Here is a 19038-nt window from a genome sequence, read left to right as displayed (position 1 = left end):
GCGATAAAATCTGAAACTTGTGGATGTTTAGAAGGTGATTTTTTTCGCGCATGTTTATAATGTTTTTCCCCTATTTTTGTCGATAAAATTTGGTGCGTCGAGTAAATACAATATAGAGATTTGATCGTCATGTTCATAAACACAACTAAATCATATGCATTATATGTTGGAAAACATCTGTTTTGCTCTAGAGACGCTTATTTGCCCAACTGATCAAAGTAAACTTTTATGGGATTCAATGAAGCTTTGTGCCACAAATTGATTTTTCCGTCACCACGTGGTATATTCCGTCCTTACAGTGAGATGGGATACCAGCCTGTGAGCTTCGTCGTTTTGCACAACATGAATAAGGAAGTGAACGGGTAATGACAATAATGATTACTGACAGTGTCCAAGTCAATAACAACGATATATCAGCGCACATCATCAATAGCGCACCCGACCATACCTTAAAATCTCCAATTTTTCTCATTCAGCGTGCTTCGACGGATCATCAGCACCAAAAACCGCAATCTCCCTTCCCCTTTTAATCTTCTACACATCATCACAATATCAATATGACCTCATCAACAACGGCTTCTCAAGCTGAAATGGAGAATGCTAGATTACCACTTGGATGGAGAGATCAATGTTCAGCGTAAGTTCACATACAATCTATTTAATCATTAGATTGAACAGAGAAGGAGCATTATGTCACCAAGGGTGTATCGAAAATAAGTGGAAAAGGAGGGTAGCGACTTTGAGAAGTATAAATGGCACGATTGGGCGTTACGTGTGTTTTAGAGATGAGGAGCGAACACCAATAGAGCTGTAGATGACGCTGAGAAGAAATGGGACGTTGGTCAAATTTAATGATAATATCTCACGAAGTCAGAGGAAGATTAGAACGGAGAATGGAGTTATGAGTAAGACAATGTGTAGAAGCAATCTGGGTGCGGATCGTTTTCAATGTCGAAGAGATCGTATCCGTTCGATAATCCTAATCAGAGATGTAGGAAGAATATGAGAAAGACTCTCCGAAGAATGAAAGCAGATCAATATAATTGGAATGAACCATTGCTAATATGAATTCTTACTCAATATCATTAGCCTCTTAATCCCCCTCAATGTATGCAGACATAAAACACTTTATATGCCTTGGAAATGTGAAGATGAAAGACACGGATACGAGAAGTGAGTTTCTCGGATTTGGCATTGGCTTTGCCTATATCCTACATCTCAAGACGAGGAGAAGGAACGAGCTGATGCAATTCATACTTCTTGTGATTAGGTGTCAATATGATGAGTAAGTCTTCGATTGTCATCAATTACCTTATTCTTTCTTCGTCTCGTAATCCAGTATCATCATTTCCATCTCACGAGCATACGACAAATTATCTACCCTCTCAGTTCAAAGTTGATGGTGTCTTCCAATACTGATCATCCACTTCTACAGCTATATGAGACGTATGAAACAACTCTCTCGTCAAAAGAAAGCAGCAGCCGAAGCTGCCGCAGAAGAGGAATAAGAACAAAAACCACCTGTCTATCGCATCTGCTTCTGGTTTTTCGTTTCCTCTGTTACTACATCCTGGGCTTTCCGCCCAGCTTTGGTTTGTTAAGGCCAATTCGTATCTTGATCTCTCTGTGGTAGGGCATTTTGCTATCACAGTTGAGATAATAGCATGCATCTGTTGAAACTCTAAGCGTCGACCCGGATAATGCCACTATAACCTCGGACATGATATGAAAATGGGATTTGCATGGTTTATTCTTTACTCATATAGTACAACAGCCCTCTGCGGTAACATTAGTCTACCAATGAGAGAAGGATGAGAACGAAAACTGGAACAGATTCAGAAGATGATAGAGGAGCTACAAAAAGAAAAATGGTTGTAAATTCTTCAAATTAAAGGATTTCATGTATGATCCTATCCGATACCTTGGCAAGTCTAATATACACTCTGTCTTGTAATTGCTATATTTCTCTTCGGTTCTATCATCTTATCGACTGGTCAATTAGTTGGTATATCACCATGCACTTAGTCTTTCGCTCCTGCTGTTCCAACCATAGGAGCAGCATCCTTTCCCGCTCCTTGTTCTTCATCATCTTCATCTTCTTCGTAGCCGTGAGATGTGGTAGCTCTCTTCTTTTTCCCAACTGAGAATGGGTTGGGTATTGCTGGTATGGATTTACTAATACTCAACGAGGAGAAAAGATCGTGAGTCTTCTTGTCCTCTGTTTGTTTCGACTCAGGACTAGATAATCCACTTTGGCTGTGTTGATCATTTGAATCACCGTTACCTGACACTACTGACCATCCATCGTCGCTAGTGTACCTTTCCGTCGATTTGGATCTGGATCCAATTTCCGATTTCTGAGGGGATGATTGCGATCTAGACCTTGATCGGAATGGCACGATATCAGTATGCAAGATAGACGAGACTTTATCGAGTGCTTTATCCTCGTGTCCTGGTGGAGGCTTGATGATCGATTTGGCATATTCCTACCGCAGAAAATCCAAAGTAAGCTCTCCCCATCTCACCGCCTGATGGCAGACTTCAACTGACCAGATCGCGATAGATAGCTTCGATGGCTTTCGCGACTCCGTTCTCCTTCCTGATCATTTCACCGACAACCTTGGCCTTGGAAATCTGCTTTTCATCGGTCGTAGCTTTGATGAGTGCTTCTGCCAAATGTTCCGAAGTAAGCTTTCGGATTGCAGAACCAACATTGAGGGATTCAGCTCGTTCGGCCCAGAACGCTTGATCACCAAAGAAAGGTTTGATGATAGTTGGCTACGATACAGAACACACGGAGGGATTAGCAAGATTATCTTGCTTCCTCGCAATCCCAAAGGACAGTCAGGTAAACTTACGATACCAGCTGTAAGGGGACAAAACATCGTTAGCACGCGATACCTGTGCAAGCCTAAGAATGTTGGACATTACTCACCTCGGAAACTCGCCCCACTAGTTCCTGCACCACCGTGATGGCAAGCAGCGTCAATCCTGGGAAAAAGCCAAGAATGATCGATTGAATCGATAGAGCTATAATCCAGGAGCCTCAGCTTTCATTATAACAAATCAGTGCTTAAACACTTACAAGATTTCAGGGGGATACTTGACTCCATCGGCACCTTCAGAGTCTCCGGTATCACCCTTTGACTTCGATCCTCTGTCTGACCAACCTTTGGACAAGATGGCGCATACACCACTTTCAGTCACAGCCTCCACTACACATCGGGTCATCTCTTCCGGATCTGATACGACGATTGAACCGAACCCACTGTTGGTATTTCGGTTTCAGCTTTGTTTCCTCATCGATTGTGTAAAATCACCCACATGTAGACGACCTTCTTTCCATTGTCGTGAGCATTATCGATGAAGTCAATCAATCCTTCTGGTGGAGACCATTTCTCCTCATTGGACTGACTTTCATCGGCATTCTCCAAGAACCAATATCCAGTGACGTGAATCCATTCTGTCCAGTCTAATGGAGGGGGAACAATAGATGGTGAAAAGTTGTAAAGGAATGGTATTTTATGTTGCTCCAATTTCTCAAAGGAAGTGGGACCGATATTCATCACGTGTTTTCGCCATCTATTCACTTGACCAGATATAGCTCGCCAGAAGACTTGATCGAACATTGTGTAGGTCATGTAATTGTAGCTCCCTCCTCGTATGTACTCGGGCACAGCGAAAGCATGCTGGATGTATCGTCAGCTACGGAATTTTATTATTAATGACGCTTGCAGCTTACAGGATACGCTCTTGTTCTAGTCCAAGGCATCTACAAGAAAGGGTTATCAGCGATGGATTCATACGCAGAGTACGCGAATCTCACAGTAAACGCTCGGAAATAGGGTATCCTTAATGCTTCAGCGATGTGCACACCACCCATTGCACTCGGAGACTCGATGAGTAGATCGGAGTTTTGACATGCTTCCCAGGAAGAGTTAAGTAAATCGTCGAGCCAACCTCGGAACTGATGATGGGGTCAGTTCGAGCCTTCCAACCTGATGCTCACCTTCTGTAATCCCTCTTTGAGGAATGAGACAGTGAACATTCCATTGTCCACACACATTTGCATCAACTCTGCAGGGTCTCCACCAACACTAGCAAATTCGATCCCGTGCTTTTCAAGACGTCAGTTCGCTCGATAATTAGAAGATACTGGGCTGACTTACGCCTTCGACCCAGTCTTTGTATTCACCGTGAGAAGCAATTCTCGTTGTGTGACCTTCAGCTTGAAGACCCTTGCATAACGCGATGTAAGGTTGTACATCACCTCTACTTCCAATTGTCAAACAAGTGATCCTCATCGGTTCAGGTTTGAACTCGAGGAAAGTGGAAGTTGTTGACCCGAAAAGATGTGAGGGTGATACTGGAGGTGCATCAGTCCTGTTCTCGACCGGAATGGATTCATCTAGATCTTCCATGATTCTCGCTTCGATATCCGCTTGATCAGGTTCTCCTCGTTCGCCGGAGGCTCGGACTAGATCCATACGCTGTTCGAGCACAGTCACGCAGGCTTTACGTCGACGTGCTGAACTGAATTCTAAGAAAAGCTCTTCATGACCTTTAATGACGACGACGAGGCCGGAATGATCGAAGCGGAACGCTTTTTGTGCCTTAAGACCGTACAGATCTTTGATAGGAATGATCATCTGTGAAGTGTCAGCTTGCATTCAGATGACTTTCTGGGCTGTGCTTGCTCACCTTGGTTTTGTAAAGTAGCTGAGATGAGCGGAAGCAGAAATAGTTGGTTGAAACAAAGAAGCGACCGGATACAGGGAGTACTCGATACAAGTAACCAGGGAAATCTATCAGGCCCGCTATCAGTAATCGTTTTTGATCGGAGGACGAGATGACTTACGTTCGATGAGTTCTTCTTTGTCGCTCAAGGCGAAGACACTTCTAAATTTCCGAGCAGTTTCATCGTCCTCTTTTCGACCTGTTTCCGACGCCTCGAGCATCGAATAGTCTGATCGGCTATGGAGCATTTGACTATCACCAGAAATGTCCGATGCGAAAGACATTCTAGCTGCTCCTCCGTTGGATGTGCCGCTTAACTCGTCATCGCTAGTGTCACTATCATAGCTGACAGCAGGTTCCACAACTTCGGTGACTGAACCTCGTTTTCGTGGAGTACTTTGAGTCGTGTCTGAGCTTTCGATTCCTCCCAACTGAGAGTGAGATCCGGGCGGAGTTTTACCAAGAGTCGATGTGCTACTCGGGGACGTACCGAAAAGCTTAGATGCTGGTTTACGTATCCATGATGGACCCCATGTATTTCGATGATCCTCTTGGTGCATGCCATGCGGCATAGGTCCACTTTGGCGAGGCGGATATCCGTCATCGTCTTCACCAGGTGATCCTGTGCCCTCGTGGACAGGCTCATTTCTTACAGTCTCGAGACTGTCATGAGATGCCTTATGTGCTTTCGAATTGAGGAAAGGGATTGACAGTCCAGACTTATGTGATTCTGTTTCTTTAACTTTGTCATCGCTTTTAGAGATCAGAGGTCGAAGTACCGAACCAATCTTCTTAAAACCAGACCGTTGCGTCGAAGGACTCTCCGCAGTCTGATCCGGTCGTCGGATAGTATTGACGCTATCTTCCAGAACTTCGGTAGGTTGTTGTATCGTAGTAGCTGAGGATACTCGAGGCAAATCTGAGGAAGGCCGCTCATCGAGCAGTCTTTGGATCATATCATATGCCCGCTCATTATCTTGGAAGGAAGCGAAGAAGTAGCTTTCCACGGACATTTGGTCTTCAGGATCAACGCATTTGATCTGTCAATTTGAATTAGCATCCGTACAACATCATAAATCGTGTCAAAACTCACTTCGATTGTCTCCGCAAATTCGAGAGTTGGACTCTTCTCGACTTCCAATACCGCTTCCAACGGTATGATGAGCTGAACATGTTCGTCAGTATCAAACCTTAACTAGCACCGAAAATATATCAAACCCACCTTGACACTCTCACCTTCGTGCTGAGTTTTGAACATAACTTTTTCAATAGCTTTGATCCATTCGTCACGACTGGCTTCAGTATCGGAAGTGAATGTATAGTTTTTCTCGGCCATTCTGACTTTGAACTTTGTATCATCCACGGCATCACAGCTTGAGCAATATTGTAGTGAGACATTGCCCTTTGGGAAGTATGGGTCGGAAGTCGATTCATACCAACTCAAGACATCGTTTTTGAGCACAACCCAGAATTTGGTATTCAATTTTGTGCGCGAGGCTTTCTTGTAAAGAGGTCCTGTCTTGACAACGAGATTCTGTGAATTAGCTCGTCAGCAAAATGATACTCCTTGTTATTCTGCCTCTTTTGGAAAGTTGAGACATACCTCCTTATCAGGCATGTTGGCGAAGAAGCAGATATGTCGATTGGTAAGATACATATACCCCTTGAGCACTACGACGGATCCAAAGTTCAGCGGAAGTTTTCAACACAAACGAGTAACCTTGAGATTTACTCACTAACACTTCTCAACAACCAACATCTCATCTCCTCGAGTACATCTTCGTTCTCCTCCAAGCCGAATACATCCATTAATCTTTCGGCCAGCTTTTCTTTTCGGACCCTCCTTCTTTCACCTTCATTGGACTGAATTCCCTCTTCGACAGCTTGTTCTGTCCTCGTTTCCGGTTCGCGAAGCGCTGCATCGGTATTCAGATCCTGCTGATCTTCATGTTGACCGACGATTGGTGCAAGATTGATCGGCGCTTTTTCTGGAGATTGCTCGGCAGCTCGAACGATCTCGTCCTTTTCCTCCTGTTCCCCTATTTGCTCTTCGTGACTGATCTGCTCATTGAGGAATACTCTCGCGTCTCCGCCTATGCTGCCTTCACTGACAGGATCACTAAGTCTGCGGTTATCGTCAATGTATCTCTGAGGAGAGTCAGACCTGCGGGAGGTATCTTCACTCGTTTGCACCTTGCCTTCAAGAATTTGGTGTGACGCCTCGGGCCCTTGAGATTGTCTCACTGTGCGAGCCGATGTAAATCTGTTCGAATCGTCTTCACCGGAACGAGTCTGTTTCATGGGGCGTATAGTATGCAGTGATGATCCAAGGCGATTGACTATGACAACGAGATGCGCGTGTAAGACAATCTCATTGTTAGCTGAATCCCTAGAAATATCGATAGATTTATTGACAATTATTTTATGAAAATACCGAGGTGTCGATCAAACGTAAAGCTGCAAAAGGTGGCAAAAGAAGATATCGAACTCACACTTCGGTCTTGGAGCCTGTTCTTGCATAAGCGAGGCCGAGGGATTCCTTGTGTTCGGGTAGTCTTCATCCTCGCCTTCGTCACTTGAACTGTCATCGTCCCATGGGAGAGCATTTAATGCAGATATTAGGGCTGAAGCGCCCATACGAACCTTTTGGCGAAACGAATCGACAAGAGTATAAGATATAATTGAGCGAGGAATTCAGAGGGGTAAGAGTGTATTTGTGAAGAAATCGGGTTATAGGGAGGCAAAAAGACTATCAGTCAGCTAAAGGCTACATATAGGAAGTTTGTGTTGCTGTTTTTCTTGTCCTTTCTGGATGAAAGGCAGATCTGAAAAGGGTAAGAATGAACCCGAAAACAAGCCCAGGTTGGGTGCTCAAAGGAAGGTGATGACGACTGGACGTTCCAGCGGTGCACGCAAGCTGGGTAGACAGCGCGATCCCGAGATGATAGTATGAGAAGCTTAGACTCACAGAGCCCAAATCTTTCCCTGCACCAAATCCAGGCCTATTTTTTGTACGGTCTTCCTGTGACAAAGCCGACATCGACATAGGTGTATCAGTGACTTCACCTCTTGACTGGAGCTGAGACTGATCCATTCTTGAGGAAGGAATTGAGTTGAAATGATCTCCGCTCTCTCTCTCTTCTGCTTCTGCCTCCATCTGTTCCCTCATTCGATCCTCCTTGACCACGTTGGAATCTTCTTCGAAAAATCTGACAGAGGGGATATCAAAAGCTGGTGTATAAGCCATTTCATCAAGAGGTGTGCCACTGATGATTGGTCTCTCTTCCTTCTCCTCCGTATCTTGCTTCAACCCACCAGCGGTCTCGGGAGCTTCTTTGTTCTTTGTTTCTTCAACTCTGTTTTTGGAACTAGCAGGGAAGACATGTTTTGAAGCTGTGTTGATGAATTGTTCTGCATGGGGATGTTTCGGTACGGTCTCACGTTGATCCGGATCTGTTCCTGCGAGTACGAATGGAGGACCGGCTACTGGAGACGAAGAGGTCTGTTCCTCAGCGGGAAGATTGTGAGATGATAATGACATGTCTGGCTGAATTATACAGTTTGTTTGAGCAAAGAAGGATAAGACAGGTATTTGTATGCCTGATCGTGCCACTGATTGTTGAGCTATTTGTCACCAAATCTATCTTTCTACAGTCTCTGCTCTATATCTATGGGTGTTACTGTGCAGATGCCCTCCAGTTGAACATCCTTGTCACGCTGGGAGATTGTCGATACTATCTTCGGTACTATTTGATTTGCTTGGATGGGGGTTACATTAACTGGATATTTGATTTCATTCACTGATGATCCCAACGAGGGCGGTGACATACATCATCCCCCGCATCCAGTCAATACTTCGTACTGGGATGACGTATATGTACAAAATATGATTACATAATACAGGGGTTAACCGCATCTAGGGACTTTGCAGGAACCATGAGTGATAGGCGCGAGCATCGAATGAAACGTGCCTATACTCTAACAGTTAGTTCAAAGTTCTCAATTTCTGCATCGTGATATGAACTGTTCTTGCCATTGACCAACACGAATCATATACACAACGACATCCATTGAATATATATAAAGACATAACAGCGGTTCGGAACTGACATCAATACGAAAAACCGACATCACCAACCCATCTGACGAATTTCCAAAACCAAAAAAGGTATCGACCAGACAGTCTTATAATCATTTTCCGGTCATGCCATACCAGCCAAACCATATCTTCAAAGGCGTAGTGACGAAAGTAGGAGTTATGAGAAAGACGGCGACAGTGACAGTGAGTTGATTGGGATATTGGTACAACGATCGAGTTTGACTCTTATGTCTCTCTGTGGTATGGCTAACCAAATTGTGTTACATAGGTGGAACGTATATTTGAACATCCTAAAATACTGAAAGAGATTAAAAGGCATAAGAAATTCCTTGTACATGATGAGAACGAGGGTAAGTCAAGCTGGCTTCATGATATTCTCATGGCTTTGTACGCACTGATACCCGTTTTCGTGTCGAATCTCTGACTAATTTATGTTATTCATAGTTGCCCGTTTAGATGACAAAGTAACAATAATACATGGTTCACGTACATCACGTCGTAAAGCATTCCGACTTCATTCCATCACCTCTCGAGATACCAGGAAATATCCAGATGATCCTATACCGCAAAGTATCGCAAAACCAAGTTTTAAACCTAGGAAGGTAGAAAACAGTAGAGTATTAGAAGCTATACACGCTCAAAGGATAGAGAATCCAACTGTCAGCGCATGATTGTAGATCGAGACATGGACATGCATACTTTGGGAACAAGTGTAAAAGCTCACTTAGGGGCACTTACATACTGGGCGAATGAAGATTAGGCGGGAGTTAGGGTACATAGGACATTGTACTGGAAACCCAAAGTTTTACATAAATATGGTATCAACCAGCTACTAATCTTTGTCTGGGTCATAAACTGTAATGGGAGCCAACAAAAAATGCTCGTTGTTTCCGATACTTCTGAACACCCGTCTCTGGTCATTGTTCGAATCGTACCGCATCATCGAGATATTCACTTCAAATCATCAAATCTGATTTCACTCTTCACTTCTCCCTTAAATCTACCAGCGAAGAATCTTTCTGTACCTGATGTCTTACCTCTAACCCTTGTAGTCATCGTAGATCCGAAAACCCAAGTTCCTAACCAACCAAAGCTGACCATTCCCGCACCTTCATCCGGACCCAATGGGAGATTCTGTTGCAATAATCGATACAGGGGTCCAATATCAACGTTACGCACTTTATGGACTTACGCTATAGAAGCATTTCATCACTTACAAGTGATATCAAACCCGGTTTATATTTACTTAGAGACCTATTCCTAATCTCGTTGATTACACTATTCATGTCGGACAAACCAACTCACGCTGTTATGGTCTCTTCTCGTGACTGACATGGCGTAGTACGGTGAACTCACTTGTTTGCTGTCTTATGTGCACTCCAGATAGCTCCACGTGCTACTTTCAATCCGGGAGAAGAACAAGCATCTCCGATAGCATAATACTGTCCTCTGAACATAGACTTTTGGGATGACGTTGTAACCTATGAAATGTTGATTTCAACGAATAATCATATGATATGCTTCTTTGCTCACCTTGAGATAGTCATCAACCCTAATCAAATCGTCATCTAGTGCATCTTGATCTGCATCTCTCACTAATCCAGAATTGGGTTTCATCCCACATCCAGGATATATATAATCCGCTTCGATTGTTGAACCACTTTTCAGTTTAAGAATTTTGACTGATTCCTGAAATCCAAAGGATCCGTTCCATTCACTTGACACTTCTTTGCTTTGTACAGCCTCGTTACCACTGGGAGTTGAAGAGGAAGGAATCATGACTCTATCAGATAGAATTACGTTGATATCCAATTTCTTGCATATATTCTGGAGTTCTGTCGATAATCTAGGATCTGTAGGTGGAGATGACCATGAATGTGAATGGATTTCGCCGTCATTTGAAACTACACTGGCAGGAGATACAGGTGTGGGTGTAGGAGAAAGTAACCCATAGTCTTTATGAATCAAAGTGACTTTTGTATGGGGATGATAAGATGCTATTTCACCTGCAATCTCCACACCTACTGCACCACCTCCAATAACCACTACCTTCTTTGATTTTGCAATATCTTTTTGAGTGACTTGAAGTGATTTCATGAATTCTCCTTCTGTTTGATCCCATCCTGGCATCGTAGGTAAAGGCTGAGAAGCTCCAGTGGCTATTATACATCTCTAAAACAACGGGCTTCGAGTTAGCCCCTTTACGTCTCATGATATGCCCTTTGAGCAATTGATTTTCGCTAAGCCGAAGCGAATATGTAGGGTCAACAGAAAGTCAAGATCAAATGCTCACGAAAAAAGGCAATTCATTCGAGCCTTCAAAGGGGTGTCGTAGAATCACTGAATTCTCATTCAACTGTGTGACTTTATTAGGTGCAATAACATGATGTTGTGAACCTTTTTTGAAGACTCGTTCAGTGGTTAACGGTATTGAAACTTTGTTTTCCCATCCTATTTTGCTCAACCACAATACGATTCAGTAGAATGCTCAAGTATCAATAAATGTACTCGATCGAGACCAGTTGGCATATGATCAGAACTGTTCTTTTCTCGTGACTCACCGGGAATCACTACAGCCCGCAATATAGTTATTGGCCACCAAGCAAAAGATCTCGCATCAATAAGTAATATCCTATAGTTTCCAGGTAGATAAGGTACAAGACTATTGGCACATTCGTGTCCACCTATCGAAGCTGGCATTATATCCCAAAATAAGCCTGGTTCTCTTTGATCTTGTCTGTTTGTCCGTAGCGTAGTGGCAGAAAAACGTTAAAGTCTTCAAAAAAGATTGTCGCTTACCTCCTATTATAATGATGTTCTCATATTCTTCCTGCTGTACCATCTTCGAAGTCCAGGTTTGAATAGACAGTTTCTTGTTCAAGCACTGACGAATTGATTGAAAACTTTGGGTGATAGGTTCACTGGATCGTGATGTCTTTTTGAAAATACCTTTCATATAAGTATACATCCTGATTAAAACCTAAAGTGCTGAACAATTACATCCCGATCACCTCCGACACCTGTCAGCCTTTTCGAAATGAGCGCTGACACAGTCGTTCGGCAGAGATGCACTCCGTAGAAATAGCTATCACTGATATGAAAATGATTCGATGACGAAGACCGCCGCCGGTTACCGAATGGATTTAACTTATCTGATAAACTTGAAACCGAGAAAACAAAAATCCATCGGCCGACATTTGATTAACCTTCTGCGTCAATTTACTCTAGAAAGAAATGTCAATGCGTGTTTCTTTATGCATGGAATCAAGCTAGTAATAACAATACAAAGTTGTATATGATGATGCGTGTATGATATTTACACATGTATGAGTATTTGTATGTCCGACTGTATGTATAACGAGAAAAAACAACCATGTTGATATATAAAGAGATAAAAATATGTATATTTAGATAAGACAGGGAATAACAGAAAGGCATAACTTGCCGAGACATACAACTTCCCTCCAAATGAAATTAGAAATCAGACACTGTCCGTTTCCTACCTAAAATCCGTCCTCTTTCCGACGATACAATTCACTGAGCAAATCGATAACATCCTGTTGACTACGTATGTAAAGAGATCGTTATTGCAAACAACAATCACTCTTACTTTCCTTCTCTTTCAAACCACCTTTATTTGCATATCCAACTTTAGCCAAATTCTCAGCTGTCAATTCCAATTGACTTCCTCCATTTGCCAGATCCATTTGAGAATTCGATGAGATAGCACCTCTTGTATAAGCTGCTGGATTCAGATATTGATTATGTTGATCACTCAGATCGAAATTCACACCACTTCTTCGTTTAGCTGCTTGCTGTTCCTGCTCGGTCTGACCGTGTTCCGATACGTTACTATAAACGGATGATCTTTGTATGTTGAAGCTTGTTGATCTTGAAGAAGGTTGAGTTTCCATACTTGGTCTATGATAAACTCTTTCACCTTGTCCGTGTCCTTGTCCTTGTTTGATGTTTCTTTTCATTTCCAGATAGGATTGTGAATTAAGATCAAGTTGTGATGGACTGGATACAGCCAGACTCATTCCTCCACGTGATTTAGATCTTATGAGACCATTAAGAATCTTCACTGGTAATGCCGTTAATGGGTTGTGGCCCGTTTCGAAGAAAGGTTGGGTTGAATCTGTTCGATCAAGTAAAGTAGCTTGGAGAATTTCCTGTTGTCGGGTGAAAAGAGCTAGTTGCTCATGGATGTCGCATTTTGGTGCAGCTTTCGGAGCGCAGGATGTATGTGCTATCAAACCACAGTCTTGACATAGTACACCAGCCTTTCTGACATCTGCGAGACATACTCGACATGCAATGGCTAAAAAAGGAGTAATCAGCGTCTGGGTTCGTTTCATGCGGATGAACTCAGCATGTGATGATACGCACCCTTACCAAAGGATGTCTTGATTAAGACATGACCTTTGTCCGAGCCACTACCATCTCTTCCATGAGAACTAGTCATACTATGTCTATGAATTCTGCCTTCTCCGGGACCGTCTAGAGAAGGGCTGGGATTTTCACCTTCAAACATTCGTTGACTATCTACGCGGCGGAGGTCCATACTGACCCGACGGAGGAATGGTACACTATCTTGTGGTCGAAGACCCTAGAGTGCATAACAAAGTCAGTGTGAAAGCAGTCTGTAACAACTGAATAAAGACTGACTAGCTCAGGGTTCAATCCCTTGACCCAGGGATGTTCAAATAGCATGACTGCAGGAGGACGAGCAGTAGGATCTTTGATGAAGCATAACTTCAGAAAATCCGTCAAGGCGGCTGAGATATTAAGGGGCAAAGGAGGCATATCGTCCTCAACAATACGGAAAAGCACTACAGCGAGCTCAGCTAATATCAAGACCTTATCCAGTAGTATGGCTGACTTACCTGTCATGCTGTTGCCGATATCCGCGTAAGGTGGTTTACCAGTCAAAAGCTCGATGATTGTACATCCCAAAGACCATATATCCGATGCGAACGATGCTCCAGCAAGTGATATGACCTCAGGTGCCACTATCGAAACCTCGTTAGCCGAGCCTACATTCTGCACTGTGCTTGTCTGAACTCACTCCAATTAGGTGTTCCCGCTACTTCCGATACCCTCTTCTTTCCTCCTTCTTTACCAGCCGTCTTAGCGTCTTGTTTGATGTTTTCGACAGCTTTCATATTAAGTGACACTCCAAAATCGGAAAGCTTGACGTTGCCATTTTTGGTCGATAGAATATTTGCTGCTTTTAGATCACAGTGAACCACCCCTTGCGAATGAAGATAGTCCAACCCTTCCAAGATTTTGGCCACGTATGACGAGACTAGCCTTTCATTAAAGTTGCCAAATGCTTTCAATGTTTGACCTAGTGATCCATTTTCTACGAACCTGGCAACATAGCAGGTCAATAGCTAGTTCCCTTTCATTTGAAAAAGACTACTCACTCAAGTACAATATTGAGATAGTCCGCATCCCTTGACATACCTTCATACTTAACGATAGAAGGATGTGACATCTGTTTGAGCAGTTCTACCTCTTTCATAACATCCGTTACTTCGTCCTCTCTCATTCCATTTAGGCGAACTCGTTTGATGGCGACCATCTGACCGTTGCTGAGGTTAAGAGATCTGTATACTGAACCGAATTGACCTCTACCTATACAGTTCCCAAGTTGCTAAGGACGCAATGGAGCATAAGCGACAATCATTTCAACCTAACGTGAAAGAGCTTACGTATTTGATCACAGGACAACCTGGCTCTCGGAATTCCAAAACCTGGAGGGGCAGACTAGCCTTGACTGCATTCTGGTTCGAATGCTCTCTAAACAAAGAATGAGGTCTTTCTATACCAGCTGAAGGTAAGTTGATCATGCTGTTAATACGCATCTGAAGTGGTCTTGCAGAGTCCTCGGACGACATTGTCACATCTCGAGCATGTCGATTCACTTTTTCCCGTGAAAGCCCGTCTGATTGTCGGCGCTCGGTTTTATTCACTATTTCAGGTGAATCTTGCCCAACGGGTGGGCCGGACCCGAGTGAAGTTGCTCGCATCATACATGAGGAACCGGTGATCGAGGATGAGGGCGGGAACGCAACTCCTGTGGGACTGGCTGAATGAGAGGCGGGAGATGCAGATCGCTTGGGTATGATTACTTTGCCATTTGAACTCAAGCGCCTCAGTACCGAAGGTCGCGATCCTTCATTCGACATCGCCACCGTTGTCCCATTAGAGCTGTGCTCATCTTCTTCGGGTACACGATCGACTTCATTACTTATGCCTCGACGAGCAATGGGTCGTCGCCCTGGACTGGATTCAACTCTGCCCAGCGGATGAGACGACTTTGTGCCTTCAAGTGCGGCTAAAGACGCAGAAAGGGCCGAGACTCTAGCTTCATCTGGCGATGGTCGAGTGAATTCCGAGCTGTCCTGTACAGATTTCTTCAGGTCGTCGGACAGATCTTCATTGCTCATGAGGGTACCAATAATCTTCTGTCTAGCTTCTTGTAGTTTCTGCTCGCTAGCTCGTCTTTCTCGTGGTTGAAGCATTCCCGCTTCATATTCGATATCTTCGGACAAGTCGATGGCATTGGCATGATCACCTTCCAGAACTGTTGCTACAGAAAAGGCAGCGCTTGATCGACTATAGGCAGAAGAAGTTACCCTTGACCCAGCACTGATAAGACTAGGCGTCCTTTCCCTGGAATGTGCGTGTAGAGGAGGGGGGCTTTGAGCGGGATTGATCTTTCGCGGCGAATGAGGTTCGTTTTCCGCGAAAGATACTGATACGCGAGAGCCAGTCGAATTTCTAGGTCGAAGCGAAGGACGTATCTGTAGGGATACTCGACGTCCGACGGGAGTGAGGTTTCGGGAAGAAGGGGACGAAGTAGGAGATTCCGTTTGAATGGGTGATATATTATGCTGGGTAGTTGCCCGTGACATTGGCGTTCGTTTGATCGCTGGGGAGTCAGATGGCAAAGGAGGTAGGGCAAACGTCGAGGTTGTCGGGGTTCTCCACGCACTAGGATCATCGAGATCGATTGTGTCTCTTGTATCAGTTTTGATTTCCAGTTTGGCGGGCAGCTGATGCCGAGTGTCCTCCGAATCCTGAGAGTTCTTGTTAGAAGTGATTTTTGAAGGTTTGCAAGCTGAGGCTAGACCGTCCAAAGATAGATGCTTCGATTGGGAAAGATCAACAGAAGTGCACCGACTGGTAGACAGACTTTGAGGTGGCGACACGGAAATCGAAGCGTTTCTTGAAGGAGGTCGGCTATTACTTCTTGAACCAGGCTTGGAACTGGCGGGAGATCTATTCTGTGAAACGCCAGCCTTTGCAGGACCGGCTAACCTACCTAAGGCAATGATGGTGCTTGCGACTCTGCCCAAACTGATCTCTGTGCCATCTTGCAGATCAGTCACACCGAATACACCCACAGGAGATAGACCAATTGTCTGGCACGATGCAATGAAGCGAGTGAGATTTGTAGCACGAAGTACGCCGTCTTCTGTGATGTTAACCTTAGTGATGTGAGGTGGTTGTGCTGGAAATAAGTGGTTGAGAAGGCTTTGTAGAAGGCTCGTTAGACTTTTATTGACTTTTGAGCGATAGGAATTACTTACAAACAAAGTAGTATACCATCCTTCAAGGCTTCTACCCACGCTTTCCTCTCTCGCTCCTTAGCTCGTTCACCGACATACACTAGCCTGACTTTCGCTTCGTGGGATGAGATAGTCGGTCCTTCTGGAGGCATGAATGATGCCTGTGCATTTGACGATGCATGTCCAACTCTAGCCCATTCTGCACTCCATGCTTTCTCCATCCTGGTCAACGCTGTTAACCTTTCATCTCCAATGCGTTTCATCTCCATATTCTTTTCGTTCTGCACGAATGCCGATCCCCGGAATACAGGCGTTAGTGATTTGACAATGAACGTAGTGGTCAACCGTAAATGATAGTGGCTCTGAGAGAGGATAGACGTAGGAGTAGAATCATGTCGTGAATGTTTCGGTACAGGAGGTGGTAGCATCGTATTGGTGTGGGAAATCCGGACGGGAGCTACGGGACTGCTGTAGCTGTTGACTGTCATCAAAGGTGGAGGTGACGAGGGGGTATCAGCGGCGGTGGAATTTAGCGGAATAGTATGCGAAGGTCTTTGAGGAGTTGGAGAAGTCTGGGGAGGTGACAGACATTTGTTCGCAGACGACACCGATGGTCGACTAGGAGAGTTCTCAAGTCGGCGGTTTTGTTGTGTGCTTTTCTCGCTATTCAAGAAAGAGGGTCTGGAAGCTTGAGATGGAATGGGCTCTAGATCTCTCTCCTTTCTATCTCTTGATGACGCTCTGATAGTCTTGGAATCATCTGTGGGTTGTATTCTAATGGTAGCTGTGGGTGGTGTAGATCTATGGCGTGTTGATGATTGGAACAAATTGGATAAAGTGTGTTTATGGCTCTTCTTGAAAGTCTCTTCACTCCCCGCAGCTTTTGGCGTAGGTGAACGTTCCTCTCTTTCACCTTGCAGCAGTGCCAAAGCCGAAGTTGACATTGAGCCACGAGAAAGGGAAGGTGGTTGCCATTTCCCATCTTCTCCCTTCTGCAGAGCTGGTAATGCTGTTGGGTTCAGTCGGATATGACTCTGTGCCCTCTCCGTCGGTGTAGTCGGTCTTACTCGCCGTCCTATTTGTCCCTCTACACCTTGACGACCAGCATTGACATCTGAAGACGGCGTATTCTCTTTGGCTATGTTGTGTCTGGAAGTATCACCCATGAAAGATCTTAATCTTGATCTTGAAGTAGGCGATTCGATAGGTTCAGGTGATTTCGTACGTGAAAAGAAACCTTTAAACCCTCTGCCTCCAGTGGGCATAAGAGCCGGTGCTCCTGATCTTGTTCCTCTGGATGACGAAGCGTGAGGTTGAGGTTGAGGTTGGGAAGACATGATGGTATTGGTAGGAAATGGATGAAAAAGATGAGGAGGGGATTGTATATGAGCTGTAGCGATCATTGATCGTATGAAACATGAGTTGATCAGGGATTTGAGACCAAAATCGTATTATTTCCTAATATGCTTCTGTCACTAGGAGAAATACGGTACTTTACCTATTAATAATCAGCACTGGCAAATCTCCAACATAAAGGGATGAAGGGACGAAGGGACACTCGGACTCCTTTCAGCCTCGACCTGCCTACTCACAATCTGATCTAGACCTATAACAGATTAATGATATTGCAAGGGACATATATCACACCATGCTATTTCCCAACTATATCAATTTCTGCATGTATTTGCCACTCAGATCAACGTGTCGTAGTTGCCCGTCAAGAAGCCAATGAGGAAAGATCCGATAGCCCCTTTCGGTCGATCTATTGTCTAGTCAAGGCTGAATTCTATGCCGTCGGTTGTGATAGCTTCAGCCACCAAAGTACAGACATCAGCTGATCAAGCCCGAAGAGGAGGCAATAGTAAGATCAATTTCCTGTCCCACCATAGCACACTTTAATCTGGTTCCCACCCTTGGACAAAACCGAAGACATGAAATCTGTACTTACTATACACTAAATCCTAAATTTGATGCTACAAAAGAGTCTGTTGACGTGAGATGATGAAGAAACAAATTTTCGACACCTGTCTACCGGTGCAACACGTATCGAGGAGGAATCATCAGCGATAGCTCCGGGAATAATGAGGTTGGTGGTTGAATCGGTTGATCAAAGCAGAGCGATTTCTCAAGGGAAGACACTAAAGGTACCATCACCAATTATATCAGTTTCACTCACCTTGTAATTATGTTCTATGATTTATGTTTTACAGCTCTGTTCTTTGTCCTTCCGCCTCTTTACAGTCACTTCTCTCTGAATGGCGTTATTGAGATGGAACAAGGGGGACTTGAGGTCTGACTATTCACTCAATCAGCTACTCAAGCCTTTTTTGTCATTGAAACCTATCACACATCATATGGGTCCTCATCGTTATTCTCTACAGAGGGTATCATGTATTCTTTCCCATAATACCCTTGGATACAAAAACACACAACCACAGACCTTTTCTATTCGCCTCGATCGCCTTCCTCCGATCAAATCCGTGATGGTAGATGTTTTTGAGGGAGCGAACGAAGTGAAAGTTTGTGCCCTGATAAGAAAGAAAAGAAGAGACTTACACAAAACGGAAGATATGACCTTGAAACGTCTCTGCACTGCCTTCCTTAACTCTTAATCTGTTGTTA

General features: G+C 44.2%; 5 protein-coding genes across 5 annotated transcripts; 2 read left to right on the top strand and 3 right to left on the bottom strand.

Annotated features, from left to right (window-relative positions):
* Nucleotides 1-557: 557 nt before the first annotated feature.
* Nucleotides 558-1508, top strand: IL334_000947 (uncharacterized protein; the record flags this gene model as incomplete). The annotated part of the gene is made up of 4 exons (XM_062932709.1): nt 558-637; nt 1090-1173; nt 1271-1285; nt 1436-1508. 4 exons carry the CDS (start codon nt 558-560, stop codon nt 1506-1508), a joined length of 252 nt encoding a protein of 83 aa, XP_062788760.1.
* A 486-nt stretch (nt 1509-1994) lies between these two features.
* IL334_000946 (uncharacterized protein) lies at nt 1995-8278 on the bottom strand (the record flags this gene model as incomplete). The annotated part of the gene is made up of 19 exons (XM_062932708.1): nt 1995-2020; nt 2177-2486; nt 2551-2778; nt 2859-2866; nt 2936-3030; nt 3086-3268; nt 3325-3689; nt 3743-3772; nt 3827-3967; nt 4010-4117; nt 4170-4649; nt 4702-4805; nt 4859-5777; nt 5831-5902; nt 5960-6271; nt 6341-6408; nt 6474-7076; nt 7230-7380; nt 7706-8278. 19 exons carry the CDS (start codon nt 8276-8278, stop codon nt 1995-1997), a joined length of 4776 nt encoding a protein of 1591 aa, XP_062788759.1.
* Nucleotides 8279-8941: 663 nt separating this feature from the next.
* IL334_000945 (uncharacterized protein) lies at nt 8942-9507 on the top strand (the record flags this gene model as incomplete). Its single annotated transcript, XM_062932707.1, has 3 exons — nt 8942-9019; nt 9105-9186; nt 9281-9507. 3 exons carry the CDS (start codon nt 8942-8944, stop codon nt 9505-9507), a joined length of 387 nt encoding a protein of 128 aa, XP_062788758.1.
* Nucleotides 9508-9787: 280 nt separating this feature from the next.
* On the bottom strand, nt 9788-11678 carry IL334_000944 (uncharacterized protein; the record flags this gene model as incomplete). The annotated part of the gene is made up of 7 exons (XM_062932706.1): nt 9788-9970; nt 10054-10114; nt 10193-10317; nt 10370-11008; nt 11130-11287; nt 11398-11529; nt 11636-11678. The coding sequence occupies 7 exons, from the start codon at nt 11676-11678 to the stop codon at nt 9788-9790; spliced, it is 1341 nt and encodes a 446-aa protein (XP_062788757.1).
* A 742-nt stretch (nt 11679-12420) lies between these two features.
* Nucleotides 12421-17819, bottom strand: IL334_000943 (uncharacterized protein; the record flags this gene model as incomplete). Its single annotated transcript, XM_062932705.1, has 8 exons — nt 12421-13157; nt 13226-13445; nt 13505-13668; nt 13723-13848; nt 13905-14209; nt 14266-14495; nt 14554-16381; nt 16438-17819. The coding sequence occupies 8 exons, from the start codon at nt 17817-17819 to the stop codon at nt 12421-12423; spliced, it is 4992 nt and encodes a 1663-aa protein (XP_062788756.1).
* Nucleotides 17820-19038: the final 1219 nt, after the last annotated feature.

The sequence above is a fragment of the Kwoniella shivajii genome, chromosome 1 (genome assembly GCF_035658355.1).
Source record: "Kwoniella shivajii chromosome 1, complete sequence".
Taxonomy (NCBI): Eukaryota; Fungi; Basidiomycota; class Tremellomycetes; order Tremellales; family Cryptococcaceae; genus Kwoniella; species Kwoniella shivajii.
Note: the sequence above shows the minus strand (reverse complement) of the source record. Positions and strands in the feature narration are given on the sequence as shown.